The following is a 13,377-nucleotide window of genomic DNA, read 5'->3' as shown; positions in this document are numbered from 1 at the left end:
AAGGAACTGCCAGCCATTGGAGGACCATTGAGTTACTAGATCTCAGGGTTTCCAGATCTCCAGTTCTCAGCGGTCCTTTCCAGACAGGAGACAAGGATGCAAATTCTCCAGGTTTAGGTTAGTTCAGCATTGGGCAAAAGAAAGAGCTGTGTGCAAATCTCCAGCTTAACTGGTACTATTTCCAAGGCTTCATGGATTTGTTCCTGCAACTTGCAAAGACATTCCAGGAGGAATATCTAACTATTTACATAGTTATAATCCTCCCTCCCTTCCAATCATTGTGGTGCCAAAGTACCTTTCTACTCTGGACTTACTTTCTGACTAGGAGCCTCTGTATGTGTGTGCCTTCAAGTCGTCCATTGGTGACCCCATAAGAGGTGGTTCTGCCAGTTCCTTCCTCTCAAATATAGCCTACAGCACCTGGTATTCACTGGCAGTCCCCCATTCAAGTATTAACCAGGCTTGGCCCTGTTTAGATTCCAAATCAGACCTGATCTGGTGCCTTTAGAGTAGTTCAGTAGCTCAGGGATGTGTGTGTCTGTTTCCACTTTCATGTCAGCTGTCAACCTATGGTGACTGTGAATTTCATAGAGTTTCCTTAGGCAAGAAAGGCTTAGAGGTAGTTTTGCCAGTTCCTTCCTCTCTGATATATAACCTACAGCACCTGGTATCTGATGGCAATCTCCTATCCAAGTACTAAGCTGGGCTTAGCTTCCAAGGTCAGATGGGATTTGGTACCTTTAGGGTATTTAGGCCCTTATCTCAAATGATAGATAGTTAATATTTATTTTTCCAAGCTTGGAGTTTAAGTCTTTTCTAGACTAGACAAGATTAGACTACATTACACTGGCAATGGTCACCCAGAGGACCCTTTTGTTAGCTGTCCCCAGACTGTGGAATCACCTGCCGGAAGAGATATGACAACTGAATATACTATCTGCATTTAAAACAGCATTAAAGACCAGTCTCTCTTCCAGCAAGTCTACCTAGTCAATCTTAAACTATGAATTTTAAATTAGTATATTTTTATTTTATGCCTGGATGATTTGTAATGGTTGAATCTTATGTTTATGTGTTTTAACTTGTGTGTTTTATGTTTGTATGAGTTTAGTTGTTGCTGTGTGCCTTCAAGTCACGTCCGACTTAAAGCAGCCCTAAAGCAAACCTGTTATGAGACCTTATCACACCAGCTCAGAAACGGGATTTAAAGTAGATCTTAAGTAGAAAAAACCCACAAATGTGGGAGGTTTTTCACACAACATTTCTGCTAACCAGAAATAACATGAAAATAACACAAACATAAAGAGGACAAAAACGACACCTTTTTACTTTCGGAACGTCTCTGAAGATGCCAGCCACAGACGCTGGCAAAACATCAGGAACAAGCTCTTCTAAAACATGGCCACATAGCCCCAAAAAACCCACAAAAAACTATGGATGCCAGCCATGAAAGCCTTTGACTTCACATTAAAAAGGTGTTGTTTTTGTCCCCTTTACATTTGCTTTATTTTCACGTTATTTCTGATTTGCAGAAACGTTGTGTGAAAAACCTCCTGCATTTGTTGGTTTTTTCTGCTTTAAATCTACTCTAAATCCCATTTCTTAGTGGGATTCCTCTAGTGTGATAAGGTCCTCAGTGTTTTCTTGGCATGATTTGTTCAAAGGAGGTCTGCCATTGCCTTTCTATGATGCTGAGAGTAGATGACTTGCCCAAGATAACCCAGTGGATTTCATGACCAAACTGGGAATCTAACCCTGCTCTCTAGAGTCACAGTCCACCATTCAACCCACTGTGCCACACTGGCACTCATGTTTAGTTATGTATTGTATTTTAATCTCAATTGTACCCTGCTCTGAGCCTTGGGGAGAGGCAGGTAAGAAATAATTTATTATTATTATTATTATTATTATTATTATTATTGCTCTGTTCATCAAATGAAGAGTTGGCAATTTTATTCAAATCTGTGATTGATGAATACCTCTAAATGATAACAATTTTCTCTTTTCTTTTCCCTGTGCAACTACCAGAATAAGCATTGACCTGACGGATTATATCACAATTGAGGAGGTGTTGGTGGCAGTCCGGGACTTGGTCTTCAAAGGTGGTGATGGTGGAACGGGTAGCGCCTTTTCCTTCCTACTTGAGACAATGATCATCACAGGAGCATTGAGAGGAGATGCAGCAAAGGTGAGCAAATTGGAAACCAAATAGAGTAAATTCAGGTTTTTAAAAACCAGGATGGGCCTGAGTAGAGTTTAAACAGTGCAATGGCTCCACCTGCAGTCAATGAAAGGAATAACCTCAATAAGGCTGCATCTACACTGCAGAAATAATCCAGTTTCATGCCACTTTGACTGTCATGGCTCCATCCTATGGAATCCTGGGGTTTGCAGCTTGCTCTGGCATCAGAGCTATCTGACAAAGAAGGCGAAATGTCTCACAAAAGTACAAATCCCAGAATTCCATAGCATTTAAGCCATGACAGTTAAAGTGGTGTCAGACTGGATTTTTTCTGCAGTGCGGATGCAGCCCATGTCTTGTGCCTGCCAAGTCAGCTCTGATTTACAACACTCCTGAGGTTTACTTATTGAGATTTATTCACAAGAGCTTTGGCACTGCCTTCTTTTTAAACTGAGAGAGGTTGACTTGTCCAACGTTGCCTTGTGAGTTTCCATGACTGAGCGAGGATTTGAACCTTGGTCTTCTAAAATTGAAATCATTACACCACGTTGGCTCTCATAAAAAGGTTTGTGGAGACCCTAGTCTTCTTGACAGGGTTTATTCGGAGGAGGTTCGGCAATAACTTCCTCTAAGGTTGAAAGAGAGTGACTGGTCTCTTGGAGTCCTACTCCAACATCCAAGCCATAAGATGATTTTGGCTCTTTTAACTAAGTTTTACATCTGTCAAATCATCGTTTGTGCGGGGGATGGAGAATGCACTTGGTTTAAGGGCCAATTTTCTGCCCTGGGCTCTTCCAGAGATCTCACAGACTGCTCAAAATGTGATGATGATGATGATGATGATGATGATGATGATGATGATGATGATGATGATGTGTGTGTGTGTGTGTGTTGTATGCCTTCAGGTTGTTTCCAGTTTATGGCAATCCTAAACCGGCATTTTCATGGGATTTTCTTGGCAGCAGAAGGCAATGGAAAACCTCCTCTGAACAAATCTTGCTAAGAAAACTCATTATAGGTTCTTCTTGGGGTTGCCATAAGTTGGAACTGAGTTAAAGGCACACAACAAATGGGGAACTGCAATAGAATGCTCTAGCAGGGAAGTCTAAGTACCTCACCAGACTACAAATCCCAGGATGCCATAGGATGGAGCTGTGACAAAATGGTATCAAAGTCCTATAATCGTGTCATTTGGATATACTCAAAGTAGGGATTATTACCCTCTCAGAACTATCTTGCCCACACATAAGAGGCAAGTATCAGCAGACATGTAGTACAGAAAGGAAGAAACCTTAAGAATTTGTTTCTAAAATGTGAATCCTAAACAAGTCCATTAAGAACTGTATGTGTCCAAAGAAGAGTTATTTTGGAAGGTGAGAAGGGACAAAGACTGAAGTAGTGGGAAATAATGTAATGGAGCATCTGGAATCTGGGAGAGGAAGGTCTCCATATTTATTTTGCTATTTTTAATTAAACTGTGTTTCATTGCAGGTAGTCGTTTTAATTACGGATGGCAAATCTTCTGATTCGGTCGAGGAGGCAGCCAGGCTCCTTAAGGATGCAGGTGTCACCGTGTTTACAGTCGGTACGTTTGGTAGAAATCAAGGTGCTCAGACTATAATAATTATTATCATCATGTCTTCACAATACTCCAGGGTGGTTGAACATTTTGGGTACCAGGGGACCATCTGGAATGCTGGCAGAAGGAAGGGGTAATGAAATGAAACAATTTGTGAGAAGATCGACAGATTTTTAAAAAAATCATAAAATGAAAAGAAAAAAGAAAAAGACAAGGCAAGAGTAGAATAATAAGAGATGAAATTATGGTAAAAATAAAGTAATACTAAAAAAGTGAATCTAATAAGACATTAATATCAATATATAGTGATGAGATGGTAATAATATGGAAACTATAGAGCAAAATCAATGAGATGGTTAAATGAAAGACAACAGCATAGAATTAACACAAATAGGCAAAATAAAGTCTGTATGGAAGTTCAGTATGTGTATGTGTGTGTGTGTGTCAATATTGGTAAATGTTGATTATGGTGGTCAATGAGTTTGTTCATGTAGCTCTTTGTAATGCATTTGTTTGTAGTTATATGTATTTGTTAATCTGTTTAGTGTTTCTTTTATATTAATAAATAAAGATTTTTTTAAAAAAAAAGATGAAAAGATGTGCCCAAAAAACCTGCAATGCTCTGCTCTCTCTTCCATTGCATTCCCTCTTCCCATTAGGGATAAACAATGCAGACCGGAAGGAGCTGAGGAAACTAGCATCAGACCCTGCAGAGGAGCACATGCTTTACGCCCAAGACTTCCACCAGCTGGGCAGCCTCTCCCGGAAGCTCTCCAGAAGGCTTTGCATCACTGCCTCAGAGCCTCCACGACCGGCCAAGCCAAGAGCCAAGGGTGAGTCCAAGGATGCGTCACTGATGTCCATTGACTCCAAATAAGTCCACTGAAATGGATCTTCTCCATCTAGGGGCAGGTTGAGATACACTGTGGCCCTATGTTTTTTGTTGTTTTTGTGTTCTGAGTGTTGAACTAGGACTTCGGAAAATTGATTCTCAGCCACAGAAACTCACTGGGTGACATGGGGCAAGTCATAGTCTCTCAGCCTTAGAGGAAGGCAATGGCAAACCTCTTCTAAATAAATCTAACCCCCTTCATCCCAGAGACCTGGTGTAGTGATATGAGTGTTGGATCAAGTCTAGACTCCAGGAGACCAGGGCCTCATTCTCACTTACAAAAAAAGTAGTTTGCGATCCAAATCGAAGGATCAATTCAATAGCGGAGCATGGTTCCCACTACAAAATAACTCACTTGTGGTTCACATTCATGAATGAATCAGTTCAAAATGGACCCACTCCAACCGGCTGAAGGACAATTTTAAATCGATTCCGACCCACATCTGGTTCACACTTGTGCAGAATTGATTTATCCAAAAAGACACGGAAAACATCAGTGTCAAAAAGACGTGGGTTAAATGGGTCTAGCACGTAGTCCCCCTCGCCAAATTGCTTCAGTGACTTGATTTAAATGGGAACCAGGGTAATTTGAACTGGTTCAAACTGAATTGTGATCCAGTTTAAAAGGTAGTAGGAATGAGCCCTGGGTTCACTTTCCTGCTTAATCATGGAAACCCAATGGGTAAATTTGGGCAAGCCACACTTTCTTGCCTTAGGAGAAGGCAGTGGCAAATCTTGCTATGAAAATTTCATGATAGGGTCTCCATAGGTCAGAAACAACTTGAAGGCATACAACAACAGCAACATTTATGTGTATAGATGCACATTTGGAAATAGCTGTCATGGTTTGCCTAGAAATGCATCTCACTATAGCAGGAAGAGAGCCAGCATGGTGTAGTGGTTTGAGTGTTGGACTTCCCTTGTTTTCCTTGCAGTGGAGAAGATAGTCAAGCCCCGAGACCTCATTGTCAGTGAGCAAAGCCACAACTCTCTGAGACTCACATGGACACCAGCTACTGGGAAAGTGACTGGCTATCAGGTCCTCTTCGATTCATTCTCAACTCCTGGCCAAGCTGCTCCAGAGGATCAACGACTGGTAGGATCATGTTGTCATGTTGTCAAAGTCTGATGGCTCTCTTGAATGGGGGAACATTCTCCTGAGTGGGACACCAAGCCCTTTCACATCACACAGATATGGCACTATGATTCCCCTTTTGCTGCCATGGTTCCATCTTATGGAATCCTGGGATTTACAGTTTAGGGAGGAGTACTTAGATTTCTCTTCCAGACATCAACTACAAACGATGGCACTCTCTAAATATCTCAACTGCTATCAAAGAGGGGAGGGTACCGGTTTATTCTCTGATGCCCAGAGGGTAGGACTAGGTCTAATGGTTTTAAATTATAGGAGGGTAGATTTTCATTGAACATTAGAAGGAACTTCTTGACCATAAGAATGGTTTGGCAATGGAACCAATTACCTGGAGAGATGGTGGGATCTTGTTCTCTGGACATCTTTAAAAAAGAACTTCCTGACTGTAAGAGTGGTCTAGAGGTAGAACCAATTACCTGGAGAGGGGACACGGTCTCTTTCTCTGGTTATCTTAAAAAAGAATATCTTGACCATAAGAATGGTTCGGCAATGGAAACAATTACCTAGAGAGCTGGTGAAGGTCTCTTTACCTGTCCAACTTCAGAGAAGAACTTCTTGGCCAGAAGAATGATTCAGCAATGGAACCAATTACCTAGAGAGATGATGGGGTCTTTTTCTCCAGATATCCTCAAACAAGAGGCTGGACAACTGCTGGGATGCTCTAGCTGGGGATCCTCCATTGAGCAGTGGGTTGAACTTAATGGCCTTATGGGACCCCATCCAACTCTATGATTCTATGATAATGGAGAATATCAGATGGGCAAAAGTGATAGGAGAGGAGTGGGATGCTCCTGTCACTATGGCACCATTGCTGCAAAGATTGTCACATGATGTTCTGCAATATCGCCTCATCCTGTCCTTCTCCCATCAGTGAAGTGGAATGGCCCCATCATTTTTTATTAATGGGAGTTTCCTGTTAATGAAAAGTGATGGGGTCATTCCACTTCACTGAGGGGAGAAGGACAGGATGAGAGCGACGTCACAGAAAGTTGTGTGATAATCTTCTTGCAATCGCACGGTAATGACGGGAATATCCTGCTTCTTTCCCATAACTTTTGTCCATCTCATAATCTACAATATGAAAAGTCAAGATTCCATAAAGTGTTGCCATGGCAGTTAGAGTGGAATCATAGTGCTGTAATTGTGTAGTACAAAAAAGGCCCAAAATCAGGATTCCATCCTCCTTGTGTTTTGAGATACCCCAGTGAAAGGAAACCAGCAAAAGTATTTATGTGCGTACATATGCTCTCTTCCCTTTTTGTGTGTATGTATGGGCTGCATATGACAGATTGTTTTGGATGCCAGCAAGAGCACAGTGTTGGTGACAGAGCTGAAACCTAACACGAAATATTTCTTCACCGTCTTGACTGTCTACGCGGATGTTCTCGGAGAGCCAGCGACTGTCAAAGGGAAAACAAGTGAGTTTGCCCTTTTCAAACTCACCCTTCCGGATAGTTTTACACACACACACACACACACACACACAGAGTTAGTTGCTCTCTCCTGTTGACAGGACTGGTACAGCAAACCACTAGCAAGCAAGATTCAGACTCAGAAGTGTTTGATTTATGGCTATTCTTATTTCATAAAAGTGGACAGATATTTCATTGCCCGATGCAAATATTAGAGATATTAAGTAGGCAGTGATGGTGTGATAAGGTACAAAAGATGGGAATCTTAGCAGAAAAAGGTTAACACATTATATTAATCATTAATATACTTTTTAAAAAGTCTAATTCAGTGGTATTTACATTGGAAAGGAGGCATTTTGACAGTTAAATTAATTGTAAAGCAGTCTTTAAATTTATGTTGCATTATATTTTATTATTTTGAGATAGAAGGAGAAAGAGGGAGCAGATCAAGCTGATAAACTCAAAGGGCTCTTAGGTCGAAAACACACTGCAAAAATAATCCACTTTGAGACCACTTTAACTGCCTTGGCTCAATGCTAGGAAATTCTGGGAATTGTAGCTTTGTGAGACATTTACCCCTTTCTGTCAGAGAACTCTGGTGCCACAATAAGCTACAATTCCCAGGATTCCATAGCATAGCCATGGCCATTAAAGCACTCTCAACTTGATTATTTCTGCAGTGTGTTTTGGACCAAAATCTCTGAATTTGTGCCATGGAAAGGTGGCAGCTGAAATTTCCATGTCTTTGGGGCAGTGAACTTCCAAGGTGCAATCTGAGATGCTGAACCTCAGTTAACACCTTGGACAGCTCCTTTAAAAGCCCTTGTTGTTACTGTGTTCCTTCAAGTTGTTTCTGATTTATGATGATCCCAAGGCAAATCTATCACAGAGTTTCCTTGACAAGATTTGTTGGGAGGGAGAGTTCCCATCATCTTCCTCTGAGGCTGAGAGAGTGGGACTTGCCCAAGATCACCCACTGGGTTTCCATATCCAAGCAGAGACTACAAATCTCCATATTCCCTGACCAATAAGGACACTGGCATTGCCGTGACTGGGAGATTCTAGGTACCTTAATCCAAAATAATCGCCTTCCCAATCCTGGCTCTGGGATTTCAAGTCAATACATTGCTTGGGAAATTTCTTTGCACCGTCCAACAGCTGCAGACTAAACTATATCGGAAGTGTTGCATTGTGCCTCAGAGGTAGCTGCTTCTGGTTGGCAGATGTGTTGGGAGAGGTGTGGATTTCAGCACATCTTAAGCTGCTTTGCCTGAGGGAGGCTTGGGAGCAAATTGTTCTTTCTCAGACATGTCAGTCTGATTTATAATCCCGTCTTGAAATATTCCCCTGAATGGAAGGCTCAGCAAATGTTTGTATGCCGCTCTGATTTCACAAGGTATGTTTTATGGCATAGGCATGGGGTCTAGGATTATTACGATTATATCATACAATTGTGGAAGTGGAGAGTTGGAAGGGATCCTGAGGGCCAGGTAGGCCAGTCCCTTGCTGATGGAGGAATATCACCCCTAAAGCATCCCTGACAAGTGGCCATCCAACCTTTGGTTCAAAGTCATCAACAAAGGAGGGTCCACCAGTTTCTGATGGAGTCTATTCTACAGCTAGTACCATCACAATGTTGTTGTTGTTGTTGTTCCTCTTCTGCTTCTTCTGTTTCAGCTTTTCCTCCTTTTCCTGATACTGCTGCTTCTTGTTCTTCTTTTTCTGCTTCCTCTTCTCTTGCTTCTCCTCTTCACCCACCTCCTCCTCCTCCTGCTGCTTCTTCTGCTTCTACTTCTGATTCAGTTTCTTCTGTTGCTGCTTCTACTTCTGCTTCTGGTTTGTCTTCTTTTTCTCTATCATTATCATCATTTTAGGTAAAAGAGTAGGGAGGGTTCCAGTCTAATTTTTCTGGAGAAGGATTTTCAGAGCCTGGGGGCAGCCACTGAGAAGGTCCTCTCTTGCGTTCCCACCAGACGTGCCTCTTAGAGAGAATGGCCTCCTGCAAAAGCTCTCAAAACATGGGCAGGCTTGTAAGGGAGAATATGATTCTTCAGATAACCTGGACCTGAGCCATATAGGGCTTTATAGAACGAGACCTAGAGAAAGGAACTGGGAGAAAGCCCTCCCTGAGGATCTTGAAACTCGGGCAAGTTTATATATGTTTGTGTCCTCTTGCCTTCAAGCATCCATACCTCCAGTGACCAATTTCCGGGTCATAGAAGAAGGACTTTCGAGCCTCAGAGTCGCTTGGACTCCCCCATTAGGGAAACTGGAAGGCTACAAGATCTACATCCCTAAATGTAAGTCAGTCAGCTGAGACTCGGCGGGATTTTTTGTGAACATCTGTTCTGGGAAATGGAGCTTTATGTGGCTGGAGAGAACATTGTCTAGGATTTTTAACACCTCCTGGAGGAAGAGAATTAATCTGTAGAGTCTGCAGAATTAGTGCAAGGAGCCAGTGGCTTCTTTTGAACAGCCCACAGGTAAGGTATTCTATTTTTTCTCTTTCAGTTCCTAATCCATCTCCTTCTTATGATATTTGGACAGTTATCAAAAACAGTCTGAAGCAAAACACCGAAGGCTTTGAACCTAAATTGTTTTAGTTGGTAGATTAATTTTTAAAAAGTCTGAGTTAATTTTATTTCTGGTATGTTGTCAAGTCTTTCCTCTGAACTCCTTGATCCAATCTTCTGTCTTCGAGGGTTAATTGAATATATTAAGCAACTCTGTTGTCCAGAGATGGGCAACTGTCAGAGGTTAGCAGCCATATTGGCCAGCCAGGGGGACTTGGAGGACCAGACACCAGCCAGACACCTGGAAAAATATTAAGTTTTAGCTCCCCAATGCCCCTGTTTCCCTGGGAGGTGTGGGGGCAATTTCACCATGCTTTGGGCATCATCTGGGCCATTTTAGGGTTAGGAGAGTCATTTTTTTCTAATAGAAGTCTCTAAATGGACCTCTTGCACTCAGGTATGGTGAAAAACTGACCCTGTTTCCCAACATTTGAGGAAGTTTCTGTTGATGCAAACGTGAGCGTGCAGAGTAAACTTGGAAGCTTGTGTGAAGACAAACAACTGTTAAGCTACTGGAGCATGCCAGGAAAACAGCTGCCAGATAAAAGGCACACCGAAGCCTGGCTTATTTCCGTAGAGGCACTTTGTTTATATGTTGCAAAGACACACGCGAGAACAATCACCAACACCATCCACTGACTACAAACCCCATCAAACTGTACAAACGGACATCTGGGCTTATATACACATTTGCCATGCAGCAACCTTGTCCAGCCCCTTCCTGTACAAGTTCCTGTGCATCTAGGAATATCTTCCCCCTTGCAAAGATGACACAGTATATTTACATCTTGCTACATGCTTCTGGCACACACTGGGACCTTGGACATCACCTGCTGCTTTGAGTCCCAGCTGTAGCCAATTCCAGGCTTCTGCAAAGTGAAAAACCATTTCTAAGTTTGTTACATCTGAACATTTTCATACACTCTATACTTTAACAGTTTCAGCAGCTAGTCCATGGAATCAGTGGCAGGTTGTGAGACAGTGAATCTATTTTAATTTGAATTCTAAAGGAATTTTCCGATGCACTGAATCTTTTCTTGGTGGCTAAAGTACATCATCTTGGACAACTCTTTTAAACATCAGATTAAAGCCTAGGGTTTGTTACCCAAAAAAGTGGAGGCACTTGGGGTCCCCACCAACAATGATGTTATCTCCTCAGTATTTGGGGGAAATTAATTAGCTGAATGAGGAGTTCCATGGAAAGTTGAGTTACTTGCAAGATCTTTTGCCACTATGTATACCAGTGCTGACTGCTGCGAGACTCCAGTTTTAATGAATAAAAGAATGGATAAGCTTACCCCCTTTTTTAAAGACACAAAACAGAGGCATGTGTGTTGCACCCATGCATGTAACCACTCAACAAAATATGGGATTTTTAGGAAATGAGTTGGGAACAAAGTCTCAATATCAGGACCACACTTTTTTTAAAAAAGAGAGATTGTAATATTTCCTAGAAAACATGGCGTTGGAAGGTACCTAAAAGACCATGTAGTTCATCCTTCTCCCAACACAGGAATCCACAGATTTGCATGAGTCCACCAATAATAGTTCTCTGGATGTTATAATGACCATCCTTGATATTTTGAGGAAGCCTGCCTTTGTGGTATATTTTATGTGGTTTATTATACTACTGTCTCTTATGCAGCCAACAAGACTGGGATGACCTCAGAGAAGATTCTGGGCAGCGATGTCTCCTCACACCTTCTTGATAACTTGAAGGAGGATAAAGACTATACCATCAGCATTTATGCCGTCTACCCAGAAGGTCCAAGCCAGCCAGTGTCAACAACAGGCAAAACGTGTAAGTCCTTTGATTTGTGTTATTTTCCAGACACACTTTAAAAATCCATGCAAGTAGCAGAGCTTAAGGAAGCTCCCTTTTTGGACTACAACCCCCAGAATCTTCCAGGCAGCATTAACCATAGACTGTGTCGGACTAGAGATCATTCTAATTAAGTAAATCTTACATTTGCTTTGCAAACATGAAGATACAGCATGGAAAGCTATCAAAATTTCTAAACAGTCTTCATTCATATGCAGACAAGGTTAAAAAGAAATGCAAGCCCTAACAAGACTAGAATAACCGAATCATAGAGTTGGAAGAGATCCCAAGGGCCATCCACTCCATCCCCATTCTGCCATGAAAGAATACACAATCCAAGTGCTCCCCACAGATGGCCTTCCAGCCTCTTTTTAAAACCTCCAAAGAAGGAAATCTCACCACATTTGGAGGCAGCATATTCCACCATCAAACAGCTCTTAGTATCAGGACATCCATCCTAATATTGAGGTGGAATCTATTTTCCTGCAGTTTGAATCCATTGCTCTGTGTCATAGTCTCTGGAGCAGCAGAAAACAAGCTTGCCCCATCCTTAATATGACATCCTTTCAAAGCTACACATTCCTATTCTACACAGATTCTAGCTGGTCATGTAGGTCTTCAGATGGTCATGGGGAAGCTGGATGTCTTGACCTTCTTATGACCAGCCTCTTGACCAGGCTTCCCTTGGGATGGCGAGATAGACAGCACTCCTCCTACCCTTCCATCAACCCCATGAAGTCTCCCACATGCCTTGTGGCATGGTTTTCTCATTTCTGAAGCATCTCCCAAGTTTTCTTCCCCTTCTCAAGAGGATGCCATCCTAACAGTATGAACTGATGGGGTTTGCTTAATGCCAGGTTAATATGTGGGTGGGTTCAGTGGTGGTTGTAGTCGGTAGAGAGCTGAAATCCATTTCTTCACCAGCATAATTTTATAAAAAAAATTCTCTTGCAGTGAAACTATTGCCTGTGAAAACCATCTGGCTCCAGAATGAGACAACCAATACCATCCAGGCCAGATGGACGCAAGTCAGGGGAGCATCAGGATACAGACTAACATGGGTGTCTTCAGGTAGGGTGGGCCAATGTGTGTATCTGGATTGTCTGTCTGTCTGTCTGGCTAGCTAGCTAGCTAGCTAGCTAACTATATTATCAACTGTGAAATCTCAAAGTGCATACAGTTAAAACTAAATAGACAGTTTAAAACAATTCCAGTAAAAATGGTAAAACAAATTTAAACAGACGTAAAGTTGACCCTCTATGTCCAGAAATTCTTTATTCACAGATTCAAGCAGCCATGACTTGGAAACATTCAAAAATATATATAAATTGCAAAAAGAAAAGCTTGATTTTGCCATTTTATATGAAGCACACCACTTTACTATCCATTGTACTTAATGGGACTTGAGCAACCACAGATTTTTTAGTATCCATGGGGGGCTCTGGAACACAACCCCAGCAGATACCAAGGGCCCACTGTATGTTAAAGAGATCACCAAGTTAAAACAGTCGGAAAGTCTAAAATAGTTAAAACCAGGTACATGTGTGTTAAAAAGAAAAAGACGGAAAAAAAAGACTAGGCTCAAAGGATTTAATTAAAAGCCATATCTTAATTTGGCAACTAAAAGAATCTATATTGATGCCAACTGGGCCTCCAATGGGGAAGCATGCTAAAAATGGGTTGCACCAGCAAAGAAGGCTCTCTCTCATGTCTCTGTGTAGCTTTGTTCAGTTTTAAAGCAGGAACATTTAGGGACAGGTGTTG

At 41.8% G+C, this 13,377-nt stretch overlaps 1 protein-coding gene across 1 annotated transcript in view; it reads left to right on the top strand.

Moving 5' to 3' along the window:
• LOC121930871 (collagen alpha-1(VII) chain-like) overlaps positions 1 to 13,377 on the top strand; it is a 178,021-nt gene that overhangs the window by 18,445 nt on the left and 146,199 nt on the right. The window contains exons 4-11 of the mRNA XM_042467818.1: positions 2,029 to 2,188; positions 3,674 to 3,767; positions 4,421 to 4,594; positions 5,589 to 5,749; positions 7,095 to 7,224; positions 9,402 to 9,518; positions 11,437 to 11,592; positions 12,568 to 12,684. Of these exons, the coding sequence (XP_042323752.1) occupies positions 2,029 to 2,188; positions 3,674 to 3,767; positions 4,421 to 4,594; positions 5,589 to 5,749; positions 7,095 to 7,224; positions 9,402 to 9,518; positions 11,437 to 11,592; positions 12,568 to 12,684 (1,109 nt within the window). The remainder of the gene's footprint in view (positions 1 to 2,028; positions 2,189 to 3,673; positions 3,768 to 4,420; positions 4,595 to 5,588; positions 5,750 to 7,094; positions 7,225 to 9,401; positions 9,519 to 11,436; positions 11,593 to 12,567; positions 12,685 to 13,377) is intronic.

The sequence above is a fragment of the Sceloporus undulatus genome, chromosome 5, assembly GCF_019175285.1.
Source record: "Sceloporus undulatus isolate JIND9_A2432 ecotype Alabama chromosome 5, SceUnd_v1.1, whole genome shotgun sequence".
NCBI lineage: Eukaryota > Metazoa > Chordata > Lepidosauria > Squamata > Phrynosomatidae > Sceloporus > Sceloporus undulatus.
The sequence above is the reverse complement of the archived record's forward strand: the minus strand, read 5'-3'. Positions and strand labels throughout refer to the sequence as shown.